A 14979-nucleotide genomic window follows, 5' to 3' on the forward strand; every position below is an offset into this window, starting at 1 on the left:
AGAGAGCAGTTCAGAAACGAGTTCGCAGTAATTGTGCCTTACCTCATCATAGATGTGTCACACACCATTAGGAGGGAGATGTGACTTGATTTAATCAAATATTAATTATGTGTGTACAGATACTCCAAAAGGGGAAGTATGGCTGGCTGATTTCGACAAGGGGGACACCGAGTCAAGTAGTGTCGTCCAACCCTTCACCCCTATGCATGTCTATTGTTTTCGCCCAAATGCATGGCAGGAAAACGACGAGCACACGACAATGCGGATTAAGATAAAACTCAGTTGTCAACTCGTGATTTTGTCGATATGCAAATTTTCTAAATCTGCAAATATTGACCCTCTGCCAAAATGAGCCGTAGAGGTAATTTTGTAGTTAAAATTAACACGTGGCGTTAGTATGAAGGCGGTGCTGACATTTAGCTATCCGTGACACTCAAGATCACTCAACTCGCTCCCTTTGGTCTTACAAATCGCCCACCCGGGTTAGACTGAACTCCCCAATCTTGTTTCAAAGGCGACGTGGTGATTCTGTAATAAAACAGATTACAACTTAAAGACTCCCGTCAGAAGCACGGACTAAAGCAAGTCAATGGCGGTGTCGCTGATTCCAATACAAGTGTGTCGCCATCAATGGAGTTTCCTCCGCGCACAGAAAGGGGCACAATGCCTGAAAAGCGGTGAGCGACGAATCCGTAAATGATAGATGGCTGCTGTCACTTTATTATGCTGTCCATAATAAAATGTTCATCTGCGCTGGAGGATCGTTTCAAACGACTTGAAACTGACTTGGAACTTTGACAGCGGAAGGGTTTCTTGTACAAAGGGTAGCGGCTGGAATAGACTGACTTGGAAAAAGGACTGAGGACCCAAATAACTCCTGACAGACTTGCTCGGCTTCATTTGAAGGAGACTACTATATTCGACAATATTCATGCGTAAAATTAAAAACCTCGGCCGCGCTCGTGGAATATGAAATGATTGGTTTATCAACCTCTATTGATACCCCGGCCTTAATATGTTGACTTAGGGACTCAATACGCTCTTGACGAGATTTTTATGACGGGGATTTTTTTTCAAAACTCGCATCTAAGTCTAAACTATTTGCTCTTTTGTTGCTGAAGTCTTTCACAGACAGAATTTATTAACATAAAATTTCAGCTTCAGCGTTAGAAATCCCTTAGTCGGCGACCCGAAAGTTCCCCCCACGTGTTCTGCCTATGACGAGTATTGAAGGTGATTCTATAGTTGAACTAACGCATTCAAATTCATTCCACCTTGGAACCACTTATACTTTTAAGACGAAAACTTTTCCGCCTCATCTAAAATTTCATTAACATATCATGTAATTCGACTTTCCAAATTTAAACACGGAAATGAATAATTTTTAAAACTTCTTTCTTGATAGCCGTTTCCAATTTGGAAAACAATGAAACAGATTAATCAACGTCGAGCGGCAGTGGGTTCTTTAATAGTGGTTCTAGAATAGTTCGTGGGGAGTTTAAGATTTTAGGGGTGGCGTCGAGTGGGGTCTTGATGGTAGGGTAATGGGTGGTGTAGACTCAGGTGGGGTAGGGTCAAATACGTAGTGCCGGGTAGAGTAGTAGTTGGTAGTTACTGCAGAGTCGGGTGGATTGAGAGGATCTTCGGGAGGTAGGGTAGGGTTGGGTTGGGTTGGTTGTGGTTTGGTGGGGTAGGTTAGGGATGGGTGGGGTGGATTGTGCCTCGGTAGGGTAGGGTGTGGTCGGAAGGGTTGTGGGATAGGGTGTGGGAATGTAGAGTATACGTAGGGTGAAGTGGTGTAGAATAGGATAGGTTAGTGGTTGGTTTGAAGAGAGTGAAGTGAATCTTTAGGATGTGGGGTAGGGTTGGGATGGGTTGTGGTTGGGTAGGGCAGGCTGTGGATGGGTATGGTAGTTTGGGGATAAGTGGAATGGGTTGTGGTGGGGATGGGTTGTGGTTGGGTAGGGCGGGATGTGGTTGGGTATGGTAGTTTGGGGATAAGTGGAATGGGTTGTGGTGGGGATGGGTTGTGGTTGGGTAGGGCAGGCTGTGGTTGGGTATGGTAGTTTGGGGATAAGTGGAATGGGTTGTGGTGGGGATGGGTTGTGGTTGGGTAGGGCGGGATGTGGTTGGGTATGGTAGTTTGGGGATAAGTGGAATGGGTTGTGGTGGGGATGGGCTGTGGTTGGGTAGGGCGGGATGTGGTTGGGTATGGTAGTTTGGGGATAAGTGGAATGGGTTGTGGTGGGGATGGGTTGTGGTTGGGTAGGGCAGGCTGTGGTTGGGTATGGTAGTTTGGGGATAAGTGGAATGGGTTGTGGTTGGGATGGGTTGTGGTTGGGTAGGGCAGGCTGTGGTTGGGTATGGTAGTTTGGGGATAAGTGGAATGGGTTGTGGTGGGGATGGGTTGTGGTTGGGTAGGGCAGGCTGTGGATGGGTATGGTAGTTTGGGGATAAGTGGAATGGGTTGTGGTGGGGATGGGTTGTGGTTGGGTAGGGCGGGATGTGGTTGGGTATGGTAGTTTGGGGATAAGTGGAATGGGTTGTGGTGGGGATGGGTTGTGGTTGGGTAGGGCAGGCTGTGGATGGGTATGGTAGTTTGGGGATAAGTGGAATGGGTTGTGGTGGGGATGGGTTGTGGTTGGGTAGGGCGGGATGTGGTTGGGTATGGTAGTTTTGGGATAAGTGGAATGGGTTGTGGTGGGGATGGGTTGTGGTTGGGTAGGGCGGGATGTGGTTGGGTATGGTAGTTTGGGGATAAGTGGAATGGGTTGTGGTGGGGATGGGTTGTGGTTGGGTAGGGCAGGCTGTGGATGGGTATGGTAGTTTGGGGATAAGTGGAATGGGTTGTGGTGGGGATGGGTTGTGGTTGGGTAGGGCGGGATGTGGTTGGGTATGGTAGTTTGGGGATAAGTGGAATGGGTTGTGGTGGGGATGGGCTGTGGTTGGGTAGGGCGGGATGTGGTTGGGTATGGTAGTTTGGGGATAAGTGGAATGGGTTGTGGTGGGGATGGGTTGTGGTTGGGTAGGGCGGGATGTGGTTGGGTATGGTAGTTTGGGGATAAGTGGAATGGGTTGTGGTGGGGATGGGTTGTGGTTGGGTAGGGCAGGCTGTGGATGGGTATGGTAGTTTGGGGATAAGTGGAATGGGTTGTGGTGGGGATGGGTTGTGGTTGGGTAGGGCAGGCTGTGGATGGGTATGGTAGTTTGGGGATAAGTGGAATGGGTTGTGGTGGGGATGGGTTGTGGTTGGGTAGGGCGGGATGTGGTTGGGTATGGTAGTTTGGGGATAAGTGGAATGGGTTGTGGTGGGGATGGGTTGTGGTTGGGTAGGGCAGGCTGTGGTTGGGTATGGTAGTTTGGGGATAAGTGGAATGGGTTGTGGTGGGGATGGGTTGTGGTTGGGTAGGGCAGGCTGTGGATGGGTATGGTAGTTTGGGGATAAGTGGAATGGGTTGTGGTGGGGATGGGTTGTGGTTGGGTAGGGCAGGCTGTGGTTGGGTATGGTAGTTTGGGGATAAGTGGAATGGGTTGTGGTGGGGATGGGTTGTGGTTGGGTAGGGCAGGCTGTGGTTGGGTATGGTAGTTTGGGGATAAGTGGAATGGGTTGTGGTGGGGATGGGTTGTGGTTGGGTAGGGCAGGCTGTGGATGGGTATGGTAGTTTGGGGATAAGTGGAATGGGTTGTGGTTGGGATGGGCTGTGGTTGGGTAGGGCGGGATGTGGTTGCGTATGGTAGTTTTGGGATAGGTGGAATGGGTTGTGGTGTTGGGTACGGTAGAACAGACGATAAAGCTACGTCAACAATTCCTTTGTTTTCAAGACACTTGTTTCAATTCAATATGTCTGTCCTCCCTCATTTTACACCGACCCACATTACCCAATCCAACAACGGTCTTTGCATAATCTGTTATTTTGGTGTAAAAACAAAAAAAACAAAAAATGTTTTATCATAAACCTACTTCTATGAGACCTAATTTCACTAACACACTTAACACTGCACACTCGTTTCAAAGCGAGTGAGCGTGCAGACTAGACGGGGGTATGGGTAGGAGTGAGGGACAATTAGGTTGGGTGCGCTGAGAGGTCACATATTTACTGGTGATAAGTTTGAACTGCTGCACAGGGTTTGATCCTGGAGGTACCAGTGGCGATCTTTTTAAAACTTATTCTTAGCTTCATCTTAGCATCTGCATTTTGCATAGGGAACATAAATGCTTAAAACAGTTTGAATAAAACAACCAAGCATCTCTACTTAGTTGATAATATAATGTTATTGACTGTTAATATAATGTTCAAAGAACTCTAGGGTACTGCATGTCCATTATATTTATCATAAGAGAGTAGAGATAAACCGTCAGTATACAATAGAAAATTGAAAACATTAAAAACGTTATCAAACACTACACTACAAACTTAGGGTCCAAATCAGAACTATGATACCCGTATCAATACATCACTATCGAATAACCATGTCTTGTTTGTTTCATTTTAGCCAAACATGGGTATATCCTTTCTTTTGCCCGGCAGTTTATAACACCCTGATGTACTGATTAACTCCACATAATATTAATAACATGAGGGGCGGTAGGGTAGTCTAGTGGTTAAAGCATTCGCTCGTCACACCGAAGGGCCGGGTTCGATTCCCCACAATGTGTGAAGCCCATTTCTGGTGTCCCCCTCGGTGATATTGCTTGAATATTTCTATGTGGCGTAAAGAACATACTCATTCACCCACTCAACTGCATGTTCCAAATGAGCACTGTTATCTTTATAGCGGCCTGCATGAGCTAACTGTTCATTAACTATAATTTACTACATCTCTTAAAAAATACAATACTCAACAAACGTTTTGACGGTTAACAGTGATGCATAGTCTGTCTTAGGGAAAAAAATAAAAATTGAATCCAACTTAAAGTCTAGAATGATTTGGCAAGTCTAATTTAACTTTGTTCTGGGTTCCATTTGGATTTATATTTTGTTGATTTACATTTTTTTATAAAATGACTTTATTCCTGGAACTATGTGTTAGTCTAAGTGATGCATTATAAGTCTACATAACTATCATCCGTTACGGTATAATATTTTGAGCTATCTGTATGTACCTGTCAAATAACACGTTTATGTCTCATTGAATGACCTGACAAAGTTGATATTTTCATGAGAGACACAGCCACGAGAAGGCGCGTTCGGTTCCTAGGATAATTTTGTGCGATGAAAGTACCGGTAACCTAGCTCTGCACTGATTACAGTATGTGTAGCTCCAAAATATCTAGCTCTGACAAAGAAATGTTTGAATTGAATGCAATATATTAATGGCTGTTAACAGGAAACGTCAAAAACGAAATTCGCAATTAAATTACCGTACGTGCCTCCGTCTCATGGGTGAAACATACGCCAGGTAATTGTATGTGGTTGCTAATTTCACTGACTCACATCTAAATGAATATACAACTTCATTTTTACGTTGGTATATCTAGGCGTGTACGGAGAGATGCTTCCAAACGAGACAAAAATATGATAGATCGTCAATATTGTGTAAACGCTAACATTGATCTACAGTTTAAATATTTCACAAATATCAGTCTTTTAACATATTGAGAAACAAGTAACCACAACATTTGCAACATTTCCCATTCCAACGTGTTTTACAAACACCGTTCAGCCCACAGAGATTCGTCTGCTATCAAATACGGAAGTGAATATGGGTCGGGGAATCCCTCCCTTCCCATAATGCCTGCGAGGACATCCCCGTATCGAAAACGAGGCCGGGCGACCACTAGAAGTTGGGAGTATCGAGTAGGTATACCCAATATCTATCTGTCAATATTCATTGTCATCGATCTGAAATACATGATTATATGCCAATCACTTATCGAGTCCACCTTTTATCCTTCTGAATATTCAATTATTTTCCTGTTTTGTTGGCTTAAACTTGCAATTTTCGTCGAGTAATTATAGGTCATAGAGCAAGCCAACTGAGCGCGCTGGATTGTTTACAAACAGGAGTAAAACGAATCCGCGCTCATCCGCTTTCATCCTTCTATTTGTCAAATCAATGGGTGTCAAGTTAGCAACCTAATCAAAGTAGATTTATGGTTGGCCATTATTTCTCATATTTAACTACCCTTTCGTTGTCTAACACTTGTGTTATTTTCACTGTGTATTCCAAAGTGATTGGTAGAGTGTGACGTCACGGGGGTTCCCATATATGGCAGCCCATTCATTGTGTCAAATGAGTTGTAGTGTAAGTGCAGGGACGGGACTGATCAGTCAGTGTGTAAAGTGAACTGTAGGGTGACAGACACATGTTCAGCTCTCCGACAAGCCACAGTAGGATGTAGCTCTTGGACTTTTTACGATTATTTGACAACAGCTGATGTGACTAGTGGATAGCATAGCTGTGACAACAGTGTCATCCCAGTTGTTTTGTATTGTCAAATATTTACTCAGAAAAATCTGAGAAAACTGTTTTGATTTTGCACTCTTGCCATGAGTAATTTGACCGATTTCGCCATGTTTCGTTTTAACTTGTGGCCTAAACCGTTCTTTACCCCTCAACCAGGAAACGCAGGGATGGAAAACACATCATTTGTGCCGAATCCGTTGACATCTCCAGCGCTCATGGTGTTAGCGTCAACTGCAGAGGGACACGAGGCGGCCCGAATGCCATCGTCCCATCCATTCCAAGGACAAGGTCTGGACAAGGATATGCCGACACCTTTCAATACCACAGCATTTACTATGTACAGACCAGGGGATCCATTTTCCCCACCCATCTATGCCCCCCTCCCTCCCTTCGTCAGATCCAACTTGGACAGGGGTGTGGGCCTCATAAGCCCTGGGGGAGGGGGAGCATTTCGCCCCCTGGGGCCAAACAGTTCCGAGGGGGTCGAGAACTACCAGTCTGCATTTACACCAGCCAAGAAGGCCAAATTGGACGATTCCGGATGTCACTATAGTAGCAGCGAAAATTGTGATCCGAATTTTAGTGAGTCGAACCCGGACTCGACAAGCATAAGGGACACCACACCATTTATTGTGAAAGAAGAGCGCCCCTCGAGTATAAGTTCTGCTGGCTGCGACACAAACTCCGAAAACCAGTCTGAGCCCGGGGACTTGTATGACAGAGGAACTCCTGATTCTGAAGGAAGAAATCTTAGAAGTGAGTACACAAATTAAAAATAATTCCAAGTGAAATAAAGGTAATTTTCTCATAATATTGATCGCAACTCTGTGATCTCTGAGTTTACAGTAATTGTTTTGTGAATTTGTATAGGTATTTTGGCAGGTGCATAAGTACTACATATGTATTGTAGGTGAATGTTTGTAGGCCTACAATGAGAATAGGTGTATTATTGTTTGCTTTAGAAAAATGTTGGATGTGTTTTAGGGTTACAATTAAGAACAAATATTGGTTTCCCCATGAAATGTTACAGTGGGAGAATGAATTCATGACCTTTAGATTTATTGAACTATTTTCATCCAAGAAATAACATGACTTAGCAATTTCTAAATTGTTTGATAATATATCATAAAGACGTCCACTTAAACTGGTGTTTTAGATGTTATATGATCTCAATGAATTGTCATTGAAGACTTGTAAACTCTTATGAGAACAGAGATGTTCATAATATAATTGTCTTAAAAATATAAATATAAAGTTGTAGGAACTAGGTACTTGTATATAATATATAAAGCTTTACACAAAGCAGTAAATCTCGCCGCAGCTGTTCACATAAAAGATTGCCGTCATGGGTTAAACTAACTAGAATTATGTTTTATCAAGATGATAGATGTTATTTTTTAGAGGTTTGTTTTTAACTAAATATTTTACATTGAAAGGTCTAATATAGTATACAAATTCATCATTAATCTGACTTTGTTCAATCCAGAGTGATAATTGATAATTCTGTGGAATTTCAATAATTTCACGGTATTGAATTATTGTTAGGTTGGTAATGATAGATGTGAAACATTTCTATTGCAACAGAAGGTTTAATAAATTCCTGCATGAAAGAGTTCAGACAATTGTATTATCAATTGTATTATCAATTGTATTATCAATTGTGAAAATCATTTCTGTGTACTGTTGAGATTCTTGCGTGTCTTGAGACTTTAAATTATCCCCTATAGTCTCTTTAAGCCCCCACACTTGTCTAAATGTTCTAAAAATCATATTTCTATAAAACAAATTCACTTTTATTTTTATCTGAAAGGCTATAATCATTCTGTAATCTTGGTTCAAAATACAGAAATCATAAGTGGATAATTTGGAAAGTATTTGATATTTTCATAATTTCTATGTTATTGTGTACGCTGATAGATTAAAACGTTGACTTCTTAAACCAAATGAAATATTCCCAGTGAGTGACTGAGGGTTCTACTTTCACTGTGTTGTGAAGCTGAATTGCTTTTCACCTTTTTAGTGAAATTGAATGAAAACTAAAATTCTTATCATCCACAGTGTGATTTTTGTAGAACACATCAGCTGAAACACACAATAACACACCAGAGTGAATTTTCCCTTGAGTGAACAAATTCTGGATAATCTCTCAACCAGAAGATTGTATCTTTAGTGTTTGTGTTATTGAGTATAAACAAGAAGTGTTGCTGCAAATATGTATTCCACATGATAAAATGAAAAATATACTCTTGTCAAGGATAAAAAAAATACTGTGTATTGAAGGCGGTATTGGTGTAGGGATACTTAAAACGATTTTCAAAGGTACAGAGTATATCAGTTTATGAAGTTGTATAAAAAAAATAAAAATATCTAAGTATTCACTAAATAATTAGTTTTAACATACATAACTAGAAAAAAAGGTGATTCAGGACTGAACTTTTATGATGAGGCATGTTTAGTTTTGTAAAAGTAATTCAAGCATAAATACACTAGTAGCATTTTGATAAGAAGGTTGAAACAATACACCTAGACTCTGATGCACTACGATACACGGCCTACGATACACCATACACACAGGCCTGTATCGCAATACTTGATGAAACTAACTACATGTTTACCTTCAGAATAACCCTATATCTTTATGTGTTTTTATGTGTGCTTGAAAAACCATGAACATCTTACAAATCAGCTGATCATTTTGGTTTTCCTGGGTTTCTTTTAAATGGACTAAGTCCGTCATCATTATTTCAGTTCATGGGTTTTGTATTGTTATTCTAGATTATAAATATACATATTGTGGCCAGTATATTGAGATACATATTTATCATTGCCTTTTGTAATGTTGCACCCATACTTGTTAAAAAGATCTCACTTAAATATATGAATGATAAAATCTTTTGATAAAGGTGTGTTTTCAAATGGAATGTTTTGAGCTGAAGTAGAAAAATGAGACTACAGTACGATGTGAATGAAGACACTAACTTAAAACATTAACAAATAATATAGTTAGGACATTCTACTATATCAGTTATTCAATCAAGATTTTGGTCTGTAGGCATGGTAAGGTCACCGTAAGGCGTAATCATAACATGTTTTATAAAATGCTGAAAAAAGTGAAATTGACCTTGTTTTGTGACAAAATAGTAGTATGAAATTTAATAATCAAAGAATACAAATTATCAGTTTCATTAAATAATACATTAATAGCCAAGCAAGATGCATGCTCTCTAAAATTGAAAAGTTTCATTTAATTAAATCATTATTTAACAAAACCAGTTACGGGACTTTTCACAGGCAAGTGTTTGAAAAAAAGAAAGAAAAGTTGTTTGAAAAAGAATTTTCATAAATAATAGTAAATATGATGATGATATGCTCTAGAGAAATTTGGTGGTTACAATGTGTGACCAGACTGTCTGTCTGTGACCAGATTGTTGCTCATGCTGTCAACCGCCGGTTTGTCTGTGTCGGGGCCATGTTCACAAAGTGATCTTAGTACTATTGTCATAATTCCCATACCATTCACATAGATTTTCATTACGACAGTCTCAGTGCTATCATGGCTATGTGGAACAGTCCAGTGTCAACTATTTGCTGACTTACATCATACAGCTTGAATAATGCTCAAGATGAAGGCAAAAAATTGAAAGCTGAAAAAGTTGCATCCCTTGGGCACGCCAGAAACCTATGATTGTGGGTTCGAATCCTGGTTTGCCCCGATTATGTTTCTAGGTTTGTCAGCACCTGCATCACTTCGGGCTTTCCTCCCACATTAAGCTGACACGCCGTGATATGACTGTAATACTGTTAAAAGCGGCGTTGAACACAACTCAACTGTATAACTGTATGAAAGCTGAAAAAGAATATGTCTTCAGTTCTGCAACCCGATCTTTGCCAAGAGCATGAAACACTCCTTTCAATTTACAGAATTGGCCAAAATGAATATTCCCCCGCATCTTTATATAATGGAATACATCTTGTCAAAGTGTTTTGAGGACCTATCTATTTCATTTTTACACTTCCGGCAAATACCTTTTTTTGATTGATGGGTATTATTAATCAATTGAATTTATTCCTTATTTGAACTATACAGCTTCAATCATTTAAGTTAGGTCCATATTTAGCCATGTAGAGTCTGCAAGCTGATGGGGTAGTCCAGTGGTTAATGTGTTATGCTGACGACCTGACCTTGAATCCACACGAGATTTGAAGTCGTGAAGCCCACTTTGATGTTTGGAGTTCTGCGTCTGCAATATAGCTAAAAGCAGTGCAAAATCCCACTCTCACGTAATCATCAAAAGTGCTTTGAATTCTTTAAAATTTCCAGGGGAGATAACTTTTCAGGGACTTTGTTAGTACCTAGCATCAACAGTGTTCAAAATTAAGAATGAAACTGAAGTCAAGTCAAGAAGTCCTCAGAATTACTTGATGGTAAATGTGAAAGAATTTGATCAAGGACCCCTTTACCCCTTATTTTCTAACATTGATTAAAGTAAACTCACTCTGTAAGCTGTTTGGATTCCGGGTAAGAAACATGAAGAAAGGGCCACTGCTGTCAAATGTCTATATGAGATGTCGACCACTGGTTTCCATGGGTGAGACTTGAGTATTTGCAATTTGTCATGTTATAACAGGAATCTTGTGGCATTGTATAACATTCACTAACTCTAGAGAACTGAGAGCACCAAGGCTGCCTTATTTTTGCAAATGATACAAACTTATGATGAAAAAAAACAAACTTGTAGCTCTATAGTTCACAAACCGATCTTCGTAATATGACAGTCATATCTCCCATAGAGTTAGGTTTTATGGTTGTAGCAGAAATCACTTTATGAGAGAGTTATGTGGTATGACCATCGTAGAGATCACTGTGTGAAAACGTTCAGGGTGCTGTTGTACAAAACGATCTTAGCGCTAAGGTAACCCTAACTCCATTACCTTAACATAGACTTACGACAGTCGTAGTGCCAAGGTTGTTTTGTACCATCACAGAGATCATTTTGTTGAACAGAGCCCAGTGTCTTCTGATTATACGGAACAAATGATATTATGTTAATCCCAAAGCCCCGGACAAAGACACTGACAGAAATCCCCCCCTAGAAACTATCCCTCCACCTTTCACACGGTAAGTCGTTGACACTTAGACTATAATCCGTACATCTTTAGTTACCAGCACCCCCTGGTGGGGAGGAAATGAACAGGAATGGGTGACTTGACCTTGTGGAACAGCTTTCTGTCTTAACATCAACAAACACATGATATCGAGATTAGCGAGATTACTGTTATTAAGTGTGAGAAGACAAATTGGTATATCATTCAATATACGAGGAATGTCCACAGCTGATGACTTCAGCCATGTGATCAGGCCGACATCGTTCTTTGTTCGTAAAGCTTCAATAAGTAGTAGTTTGATAAGAGGGATTTAGGAATTTGTGGTAAGAAGCCATTACGAGTGACCGACCTTTTGAATTATTGTTTGTTTTAGGTGAATTGGATCAAAGATGTTTTTATGGTTAGGTATCAAAACAAAGAAGGTAGGATTGTTTCTGGAGCATAACTCATAAATTGTTTTACTGTAATACTTCAGTATGAAACTTTGTATGAAGTGCGGTTAAATTGTTAAACTTCCCCTTTCATATTTTAGAGTTCCCATATATGGTGTTTTTATGAAGTTCATGACTGAAATTTAAAATGTCCGGTTTGCGCTACTTCAAATCAGACATTTAGCAGTAACAATCAGACAAGTCTGACGCACTGACCGATTTCCAGATCCCTGCTATGAACCAGTTTTTGGTGAAATGTTGTGTTGTATGGAATATGTCATCTCTAACAGGGGGGCGGTTGGGTAGCCCAATGGTTAAAGCATTCGCTCGTCACACCGAAGACCCTGGTTCGATTCCCGACATGGGTACACTGTGTGAAGCCCATTCCTGGTGTACCCCCGGATATTGCTGGAATTTTGCTAAAAGCGGCGTAAAACCATACTCACTCACTCACTCACTCATCTCTAATAGACTTGAATTAGATGGTTGGTTGGTTGGTTTGTTGTTTAACGCCGCACTCAGCAATATTGGTATAGAAAGAGTTTAAAAGGAAACACATGATTCAGTTTTTTGGGGCAGTTTTTGTGTCGGCCATAATGTCACTTGATTGGTTACATTGTATGAAATCTTTGATCAGCATTTTGAAGTTGGAAGAACATGCCTACATGACACATTTTATGGTAAAGGAATAAAAGAAGTTTACTGAAACCTACATTATCAACACGCCACAAAACTAAAAAAATAGTTACAGCCTTTATTCCTGTAATACAACGTCACCAGAAAGTCTATAAACTATACATTATATAATCAAAAGAAATAGAAGAAAATGCACCAACAGGAAGTGACGTCAGCAGAAGAAATATGTTTCTTCTGCTGATAATTATTATTTTGTGGTGTGTAGTATTAACTACTGTTGTTATCCATAAAAAGTGTCATGTATTCATGGTACACTCTATGATCATTTTTATGACATAAATATGTATGTTTTATTTTGTTTTATTAAATTAATATATTTATAAGGGTAGAAGGTATAGTATAAACTTGATAGTTGCTTTGTTTGTTATAGATATGGCTCTCATTTTGGAATTATTTCCCAATCTTTGGTTATTGTTGTCAAACTGAGTTATGGTGTAGGTATCTCTGGTGTATGGTGTAGAGTGGAGGGATTATTTTACACATTTGACATATTCATATCTGGTTTCAAAAGTCAGAGTCATTCTCAAGGTTATGGCCCGTTTGTTTTACCCATGATAATTCCAAGAGTATAGACCCCATGGGGTGTCCGGCTTACAATGATCCCATGTCGTAACCCCATGGAGAATCCAGGCTAGAATAGGTCCCCATCAACCTATGCTGGCTGTAAGAGGTGACTCTGTGGATGGGTGGTAAGGCTCGCTGACTTGTTGATAGTGTGTGATCATGCCCTGTGGTAAGCTGGTTCCACTGTTGGTACATGACCCAAGCTTCTCGTAATTTAGCCAACATGCGGCGTTTAAAAAAATGGTACGAATCTGTACCACACCTGGTTGTGAGTGAGCAAGCGAAACATCTGATTACATATGCAGAGTTATTTTTTATGCAAATTTTATATCTAGGTAAGTCTTCAGGTAAACTGTTAGCAAACAAACTTCAACATGATATCTGAACTATATAATGATATGTCAAATGGATTTGAATGCCTTTGTATAAAGCTACACATCTGATATAAAAAATAGCAAAAATAAGATGAAAATCGATTTTCCACTATGATGCAAAAAGACGAGTGAGTAATATACCCACGCACAGAGGAAAGGGGGCATAGCTCTGCAGTGCGTAGAACTTGACCATTGTAACTCGTCTGTCTTGATGAAAATTTGCTATGGAACACAACAATATGTTCTCATAATTGTTTTGTTTATGTGGAACCAAACTGTTTAAAAACAAATTTCAAAATATTGACCCCCTTACTTTTTATGTCGACGTTGTGCGCAAATTTGTGTCTTTCATGGCAGAACTTTATTGTCACTCTCATTTGTATTTACCAAATCAATGTACTGTATCTTATTTTTAATGCTGAAATTATTTTCCCATGCATATTCTTAATAATGTGACCCAATTTTGTGACGAATAGATAAATGGATCGCTCAAAATAGTAGAAAATATTGATTTTTGAGGGGTATTTCTCTAAAATGTACTTACTGCAGTAACGATTTTAAGGTTACAGGCGATGTTTCAGAATGGTTATTGGTGTCTTCATAAATGACAGATACCCGTGTTCACTAACATAATGCTTTTGTAATTGAATTCTGTGTGTAAGAATCAGATATTTTGATTTCAAAAGATAAAATGAATTTATGCTGTGAATGGTAATTTCGTTTTTAATGTAAATTGTAGCGATATTTATGCAATGTAGGCCTACTTAACCATGTCAACCTTCCGAAGTTGTTTACATTAATTTGGTTTGGCATAGAACATGTAGAATGACTGCATGATTCCACAGAACATAGATCATGAAGAATTTGCAACTGTGCACTGTATTAGTGATGTATGTAATGTATATCTGATGTATTTTGAGTTTTACTCAACATCAAAGATTTACTGAGGGTTGAAGGGGACACATATGCCCTAGCTTCCAGAATCCAGGGTTTTATTAATTACAAATCCAAATAAACTTGGAGACATGAGCTCATCTCTAAAGTTTGTTTTGAGTGAAAATAATTTCAACAAACTGCTCTGCTAATGTTAGTTTTGTCGAGTGCAGCTTAACTTTGCAAACAAACTTTACGTAGTCTGTTTATTGTTTTCAATACCAAGGACCAATGAACGCTATGTTTTGTGTCATCCAATTACAGCCTACGACAAATCGCAACTGCCTGTCTACTAGTTTAGTTAGACAGAGTCCAGTCTAATGGTGTGGAATCATTACTCACAACGTCATCTTGTCCATGCTCGATTGTTTTACAGGCCATCGTCATATACATTGAATATATCGGAGTGTGGTGTTAGACAAACAAAATCTATAACAAACAAACAAACACAACTAATGCTTGCTGTA

General features: G+C 39.8%; 1 protein-coding gene across 4 annotated transcripts in view; it reads left to right on the top strand.

The window, feature by feature from the left end:
• The first annotated feature begins 5756 nt into the window (after positions 1-5756).
• The window catches only part of LOC139479251 (E3 ubiquitin-protein ligase Rnf220-like), a 53484-nt gene continuing 44261 nt past the window's right edge, over positions 5757-14979 (top strand). For 2 of the 4 annotated variants that reach the window (XM_071262109.1, XM_071262110.1), the window contains exon 1: positions 6291-7164. In XM_071262109.1, coding sequence (XP_071118210.1) covers positions 6492-7164 — 673 coding nt within the window. In that variant the 5' untranslated portion in view covers positions 6291-6491. Of the gene's footprint in view, positions 5803-6290; positions 7165-14979 lie in introns of those variants that run through there. The other 2 variants (XM_071262111.1, XM_071262112.1) reach the window with 2 other exon arrangements.

The sequence above is a fragment of the Haliotis cracherodii genome, unplaced genomic scaffold, assembly GCF_022045235.1.
Source record: "Haliotis cracherodii isolate W230 unplaced genomic scaffold, xgHalCrac1.p SCAF_4, whole genome shotgun sequence".
Taxonomy (NCBI): domain Eukaryota; kingdom Metazoa; phylum Mollusca; class Gastropoda; order Lepetellida; family Haliotidae; genus Haliotis; species Haliotis cracherodii.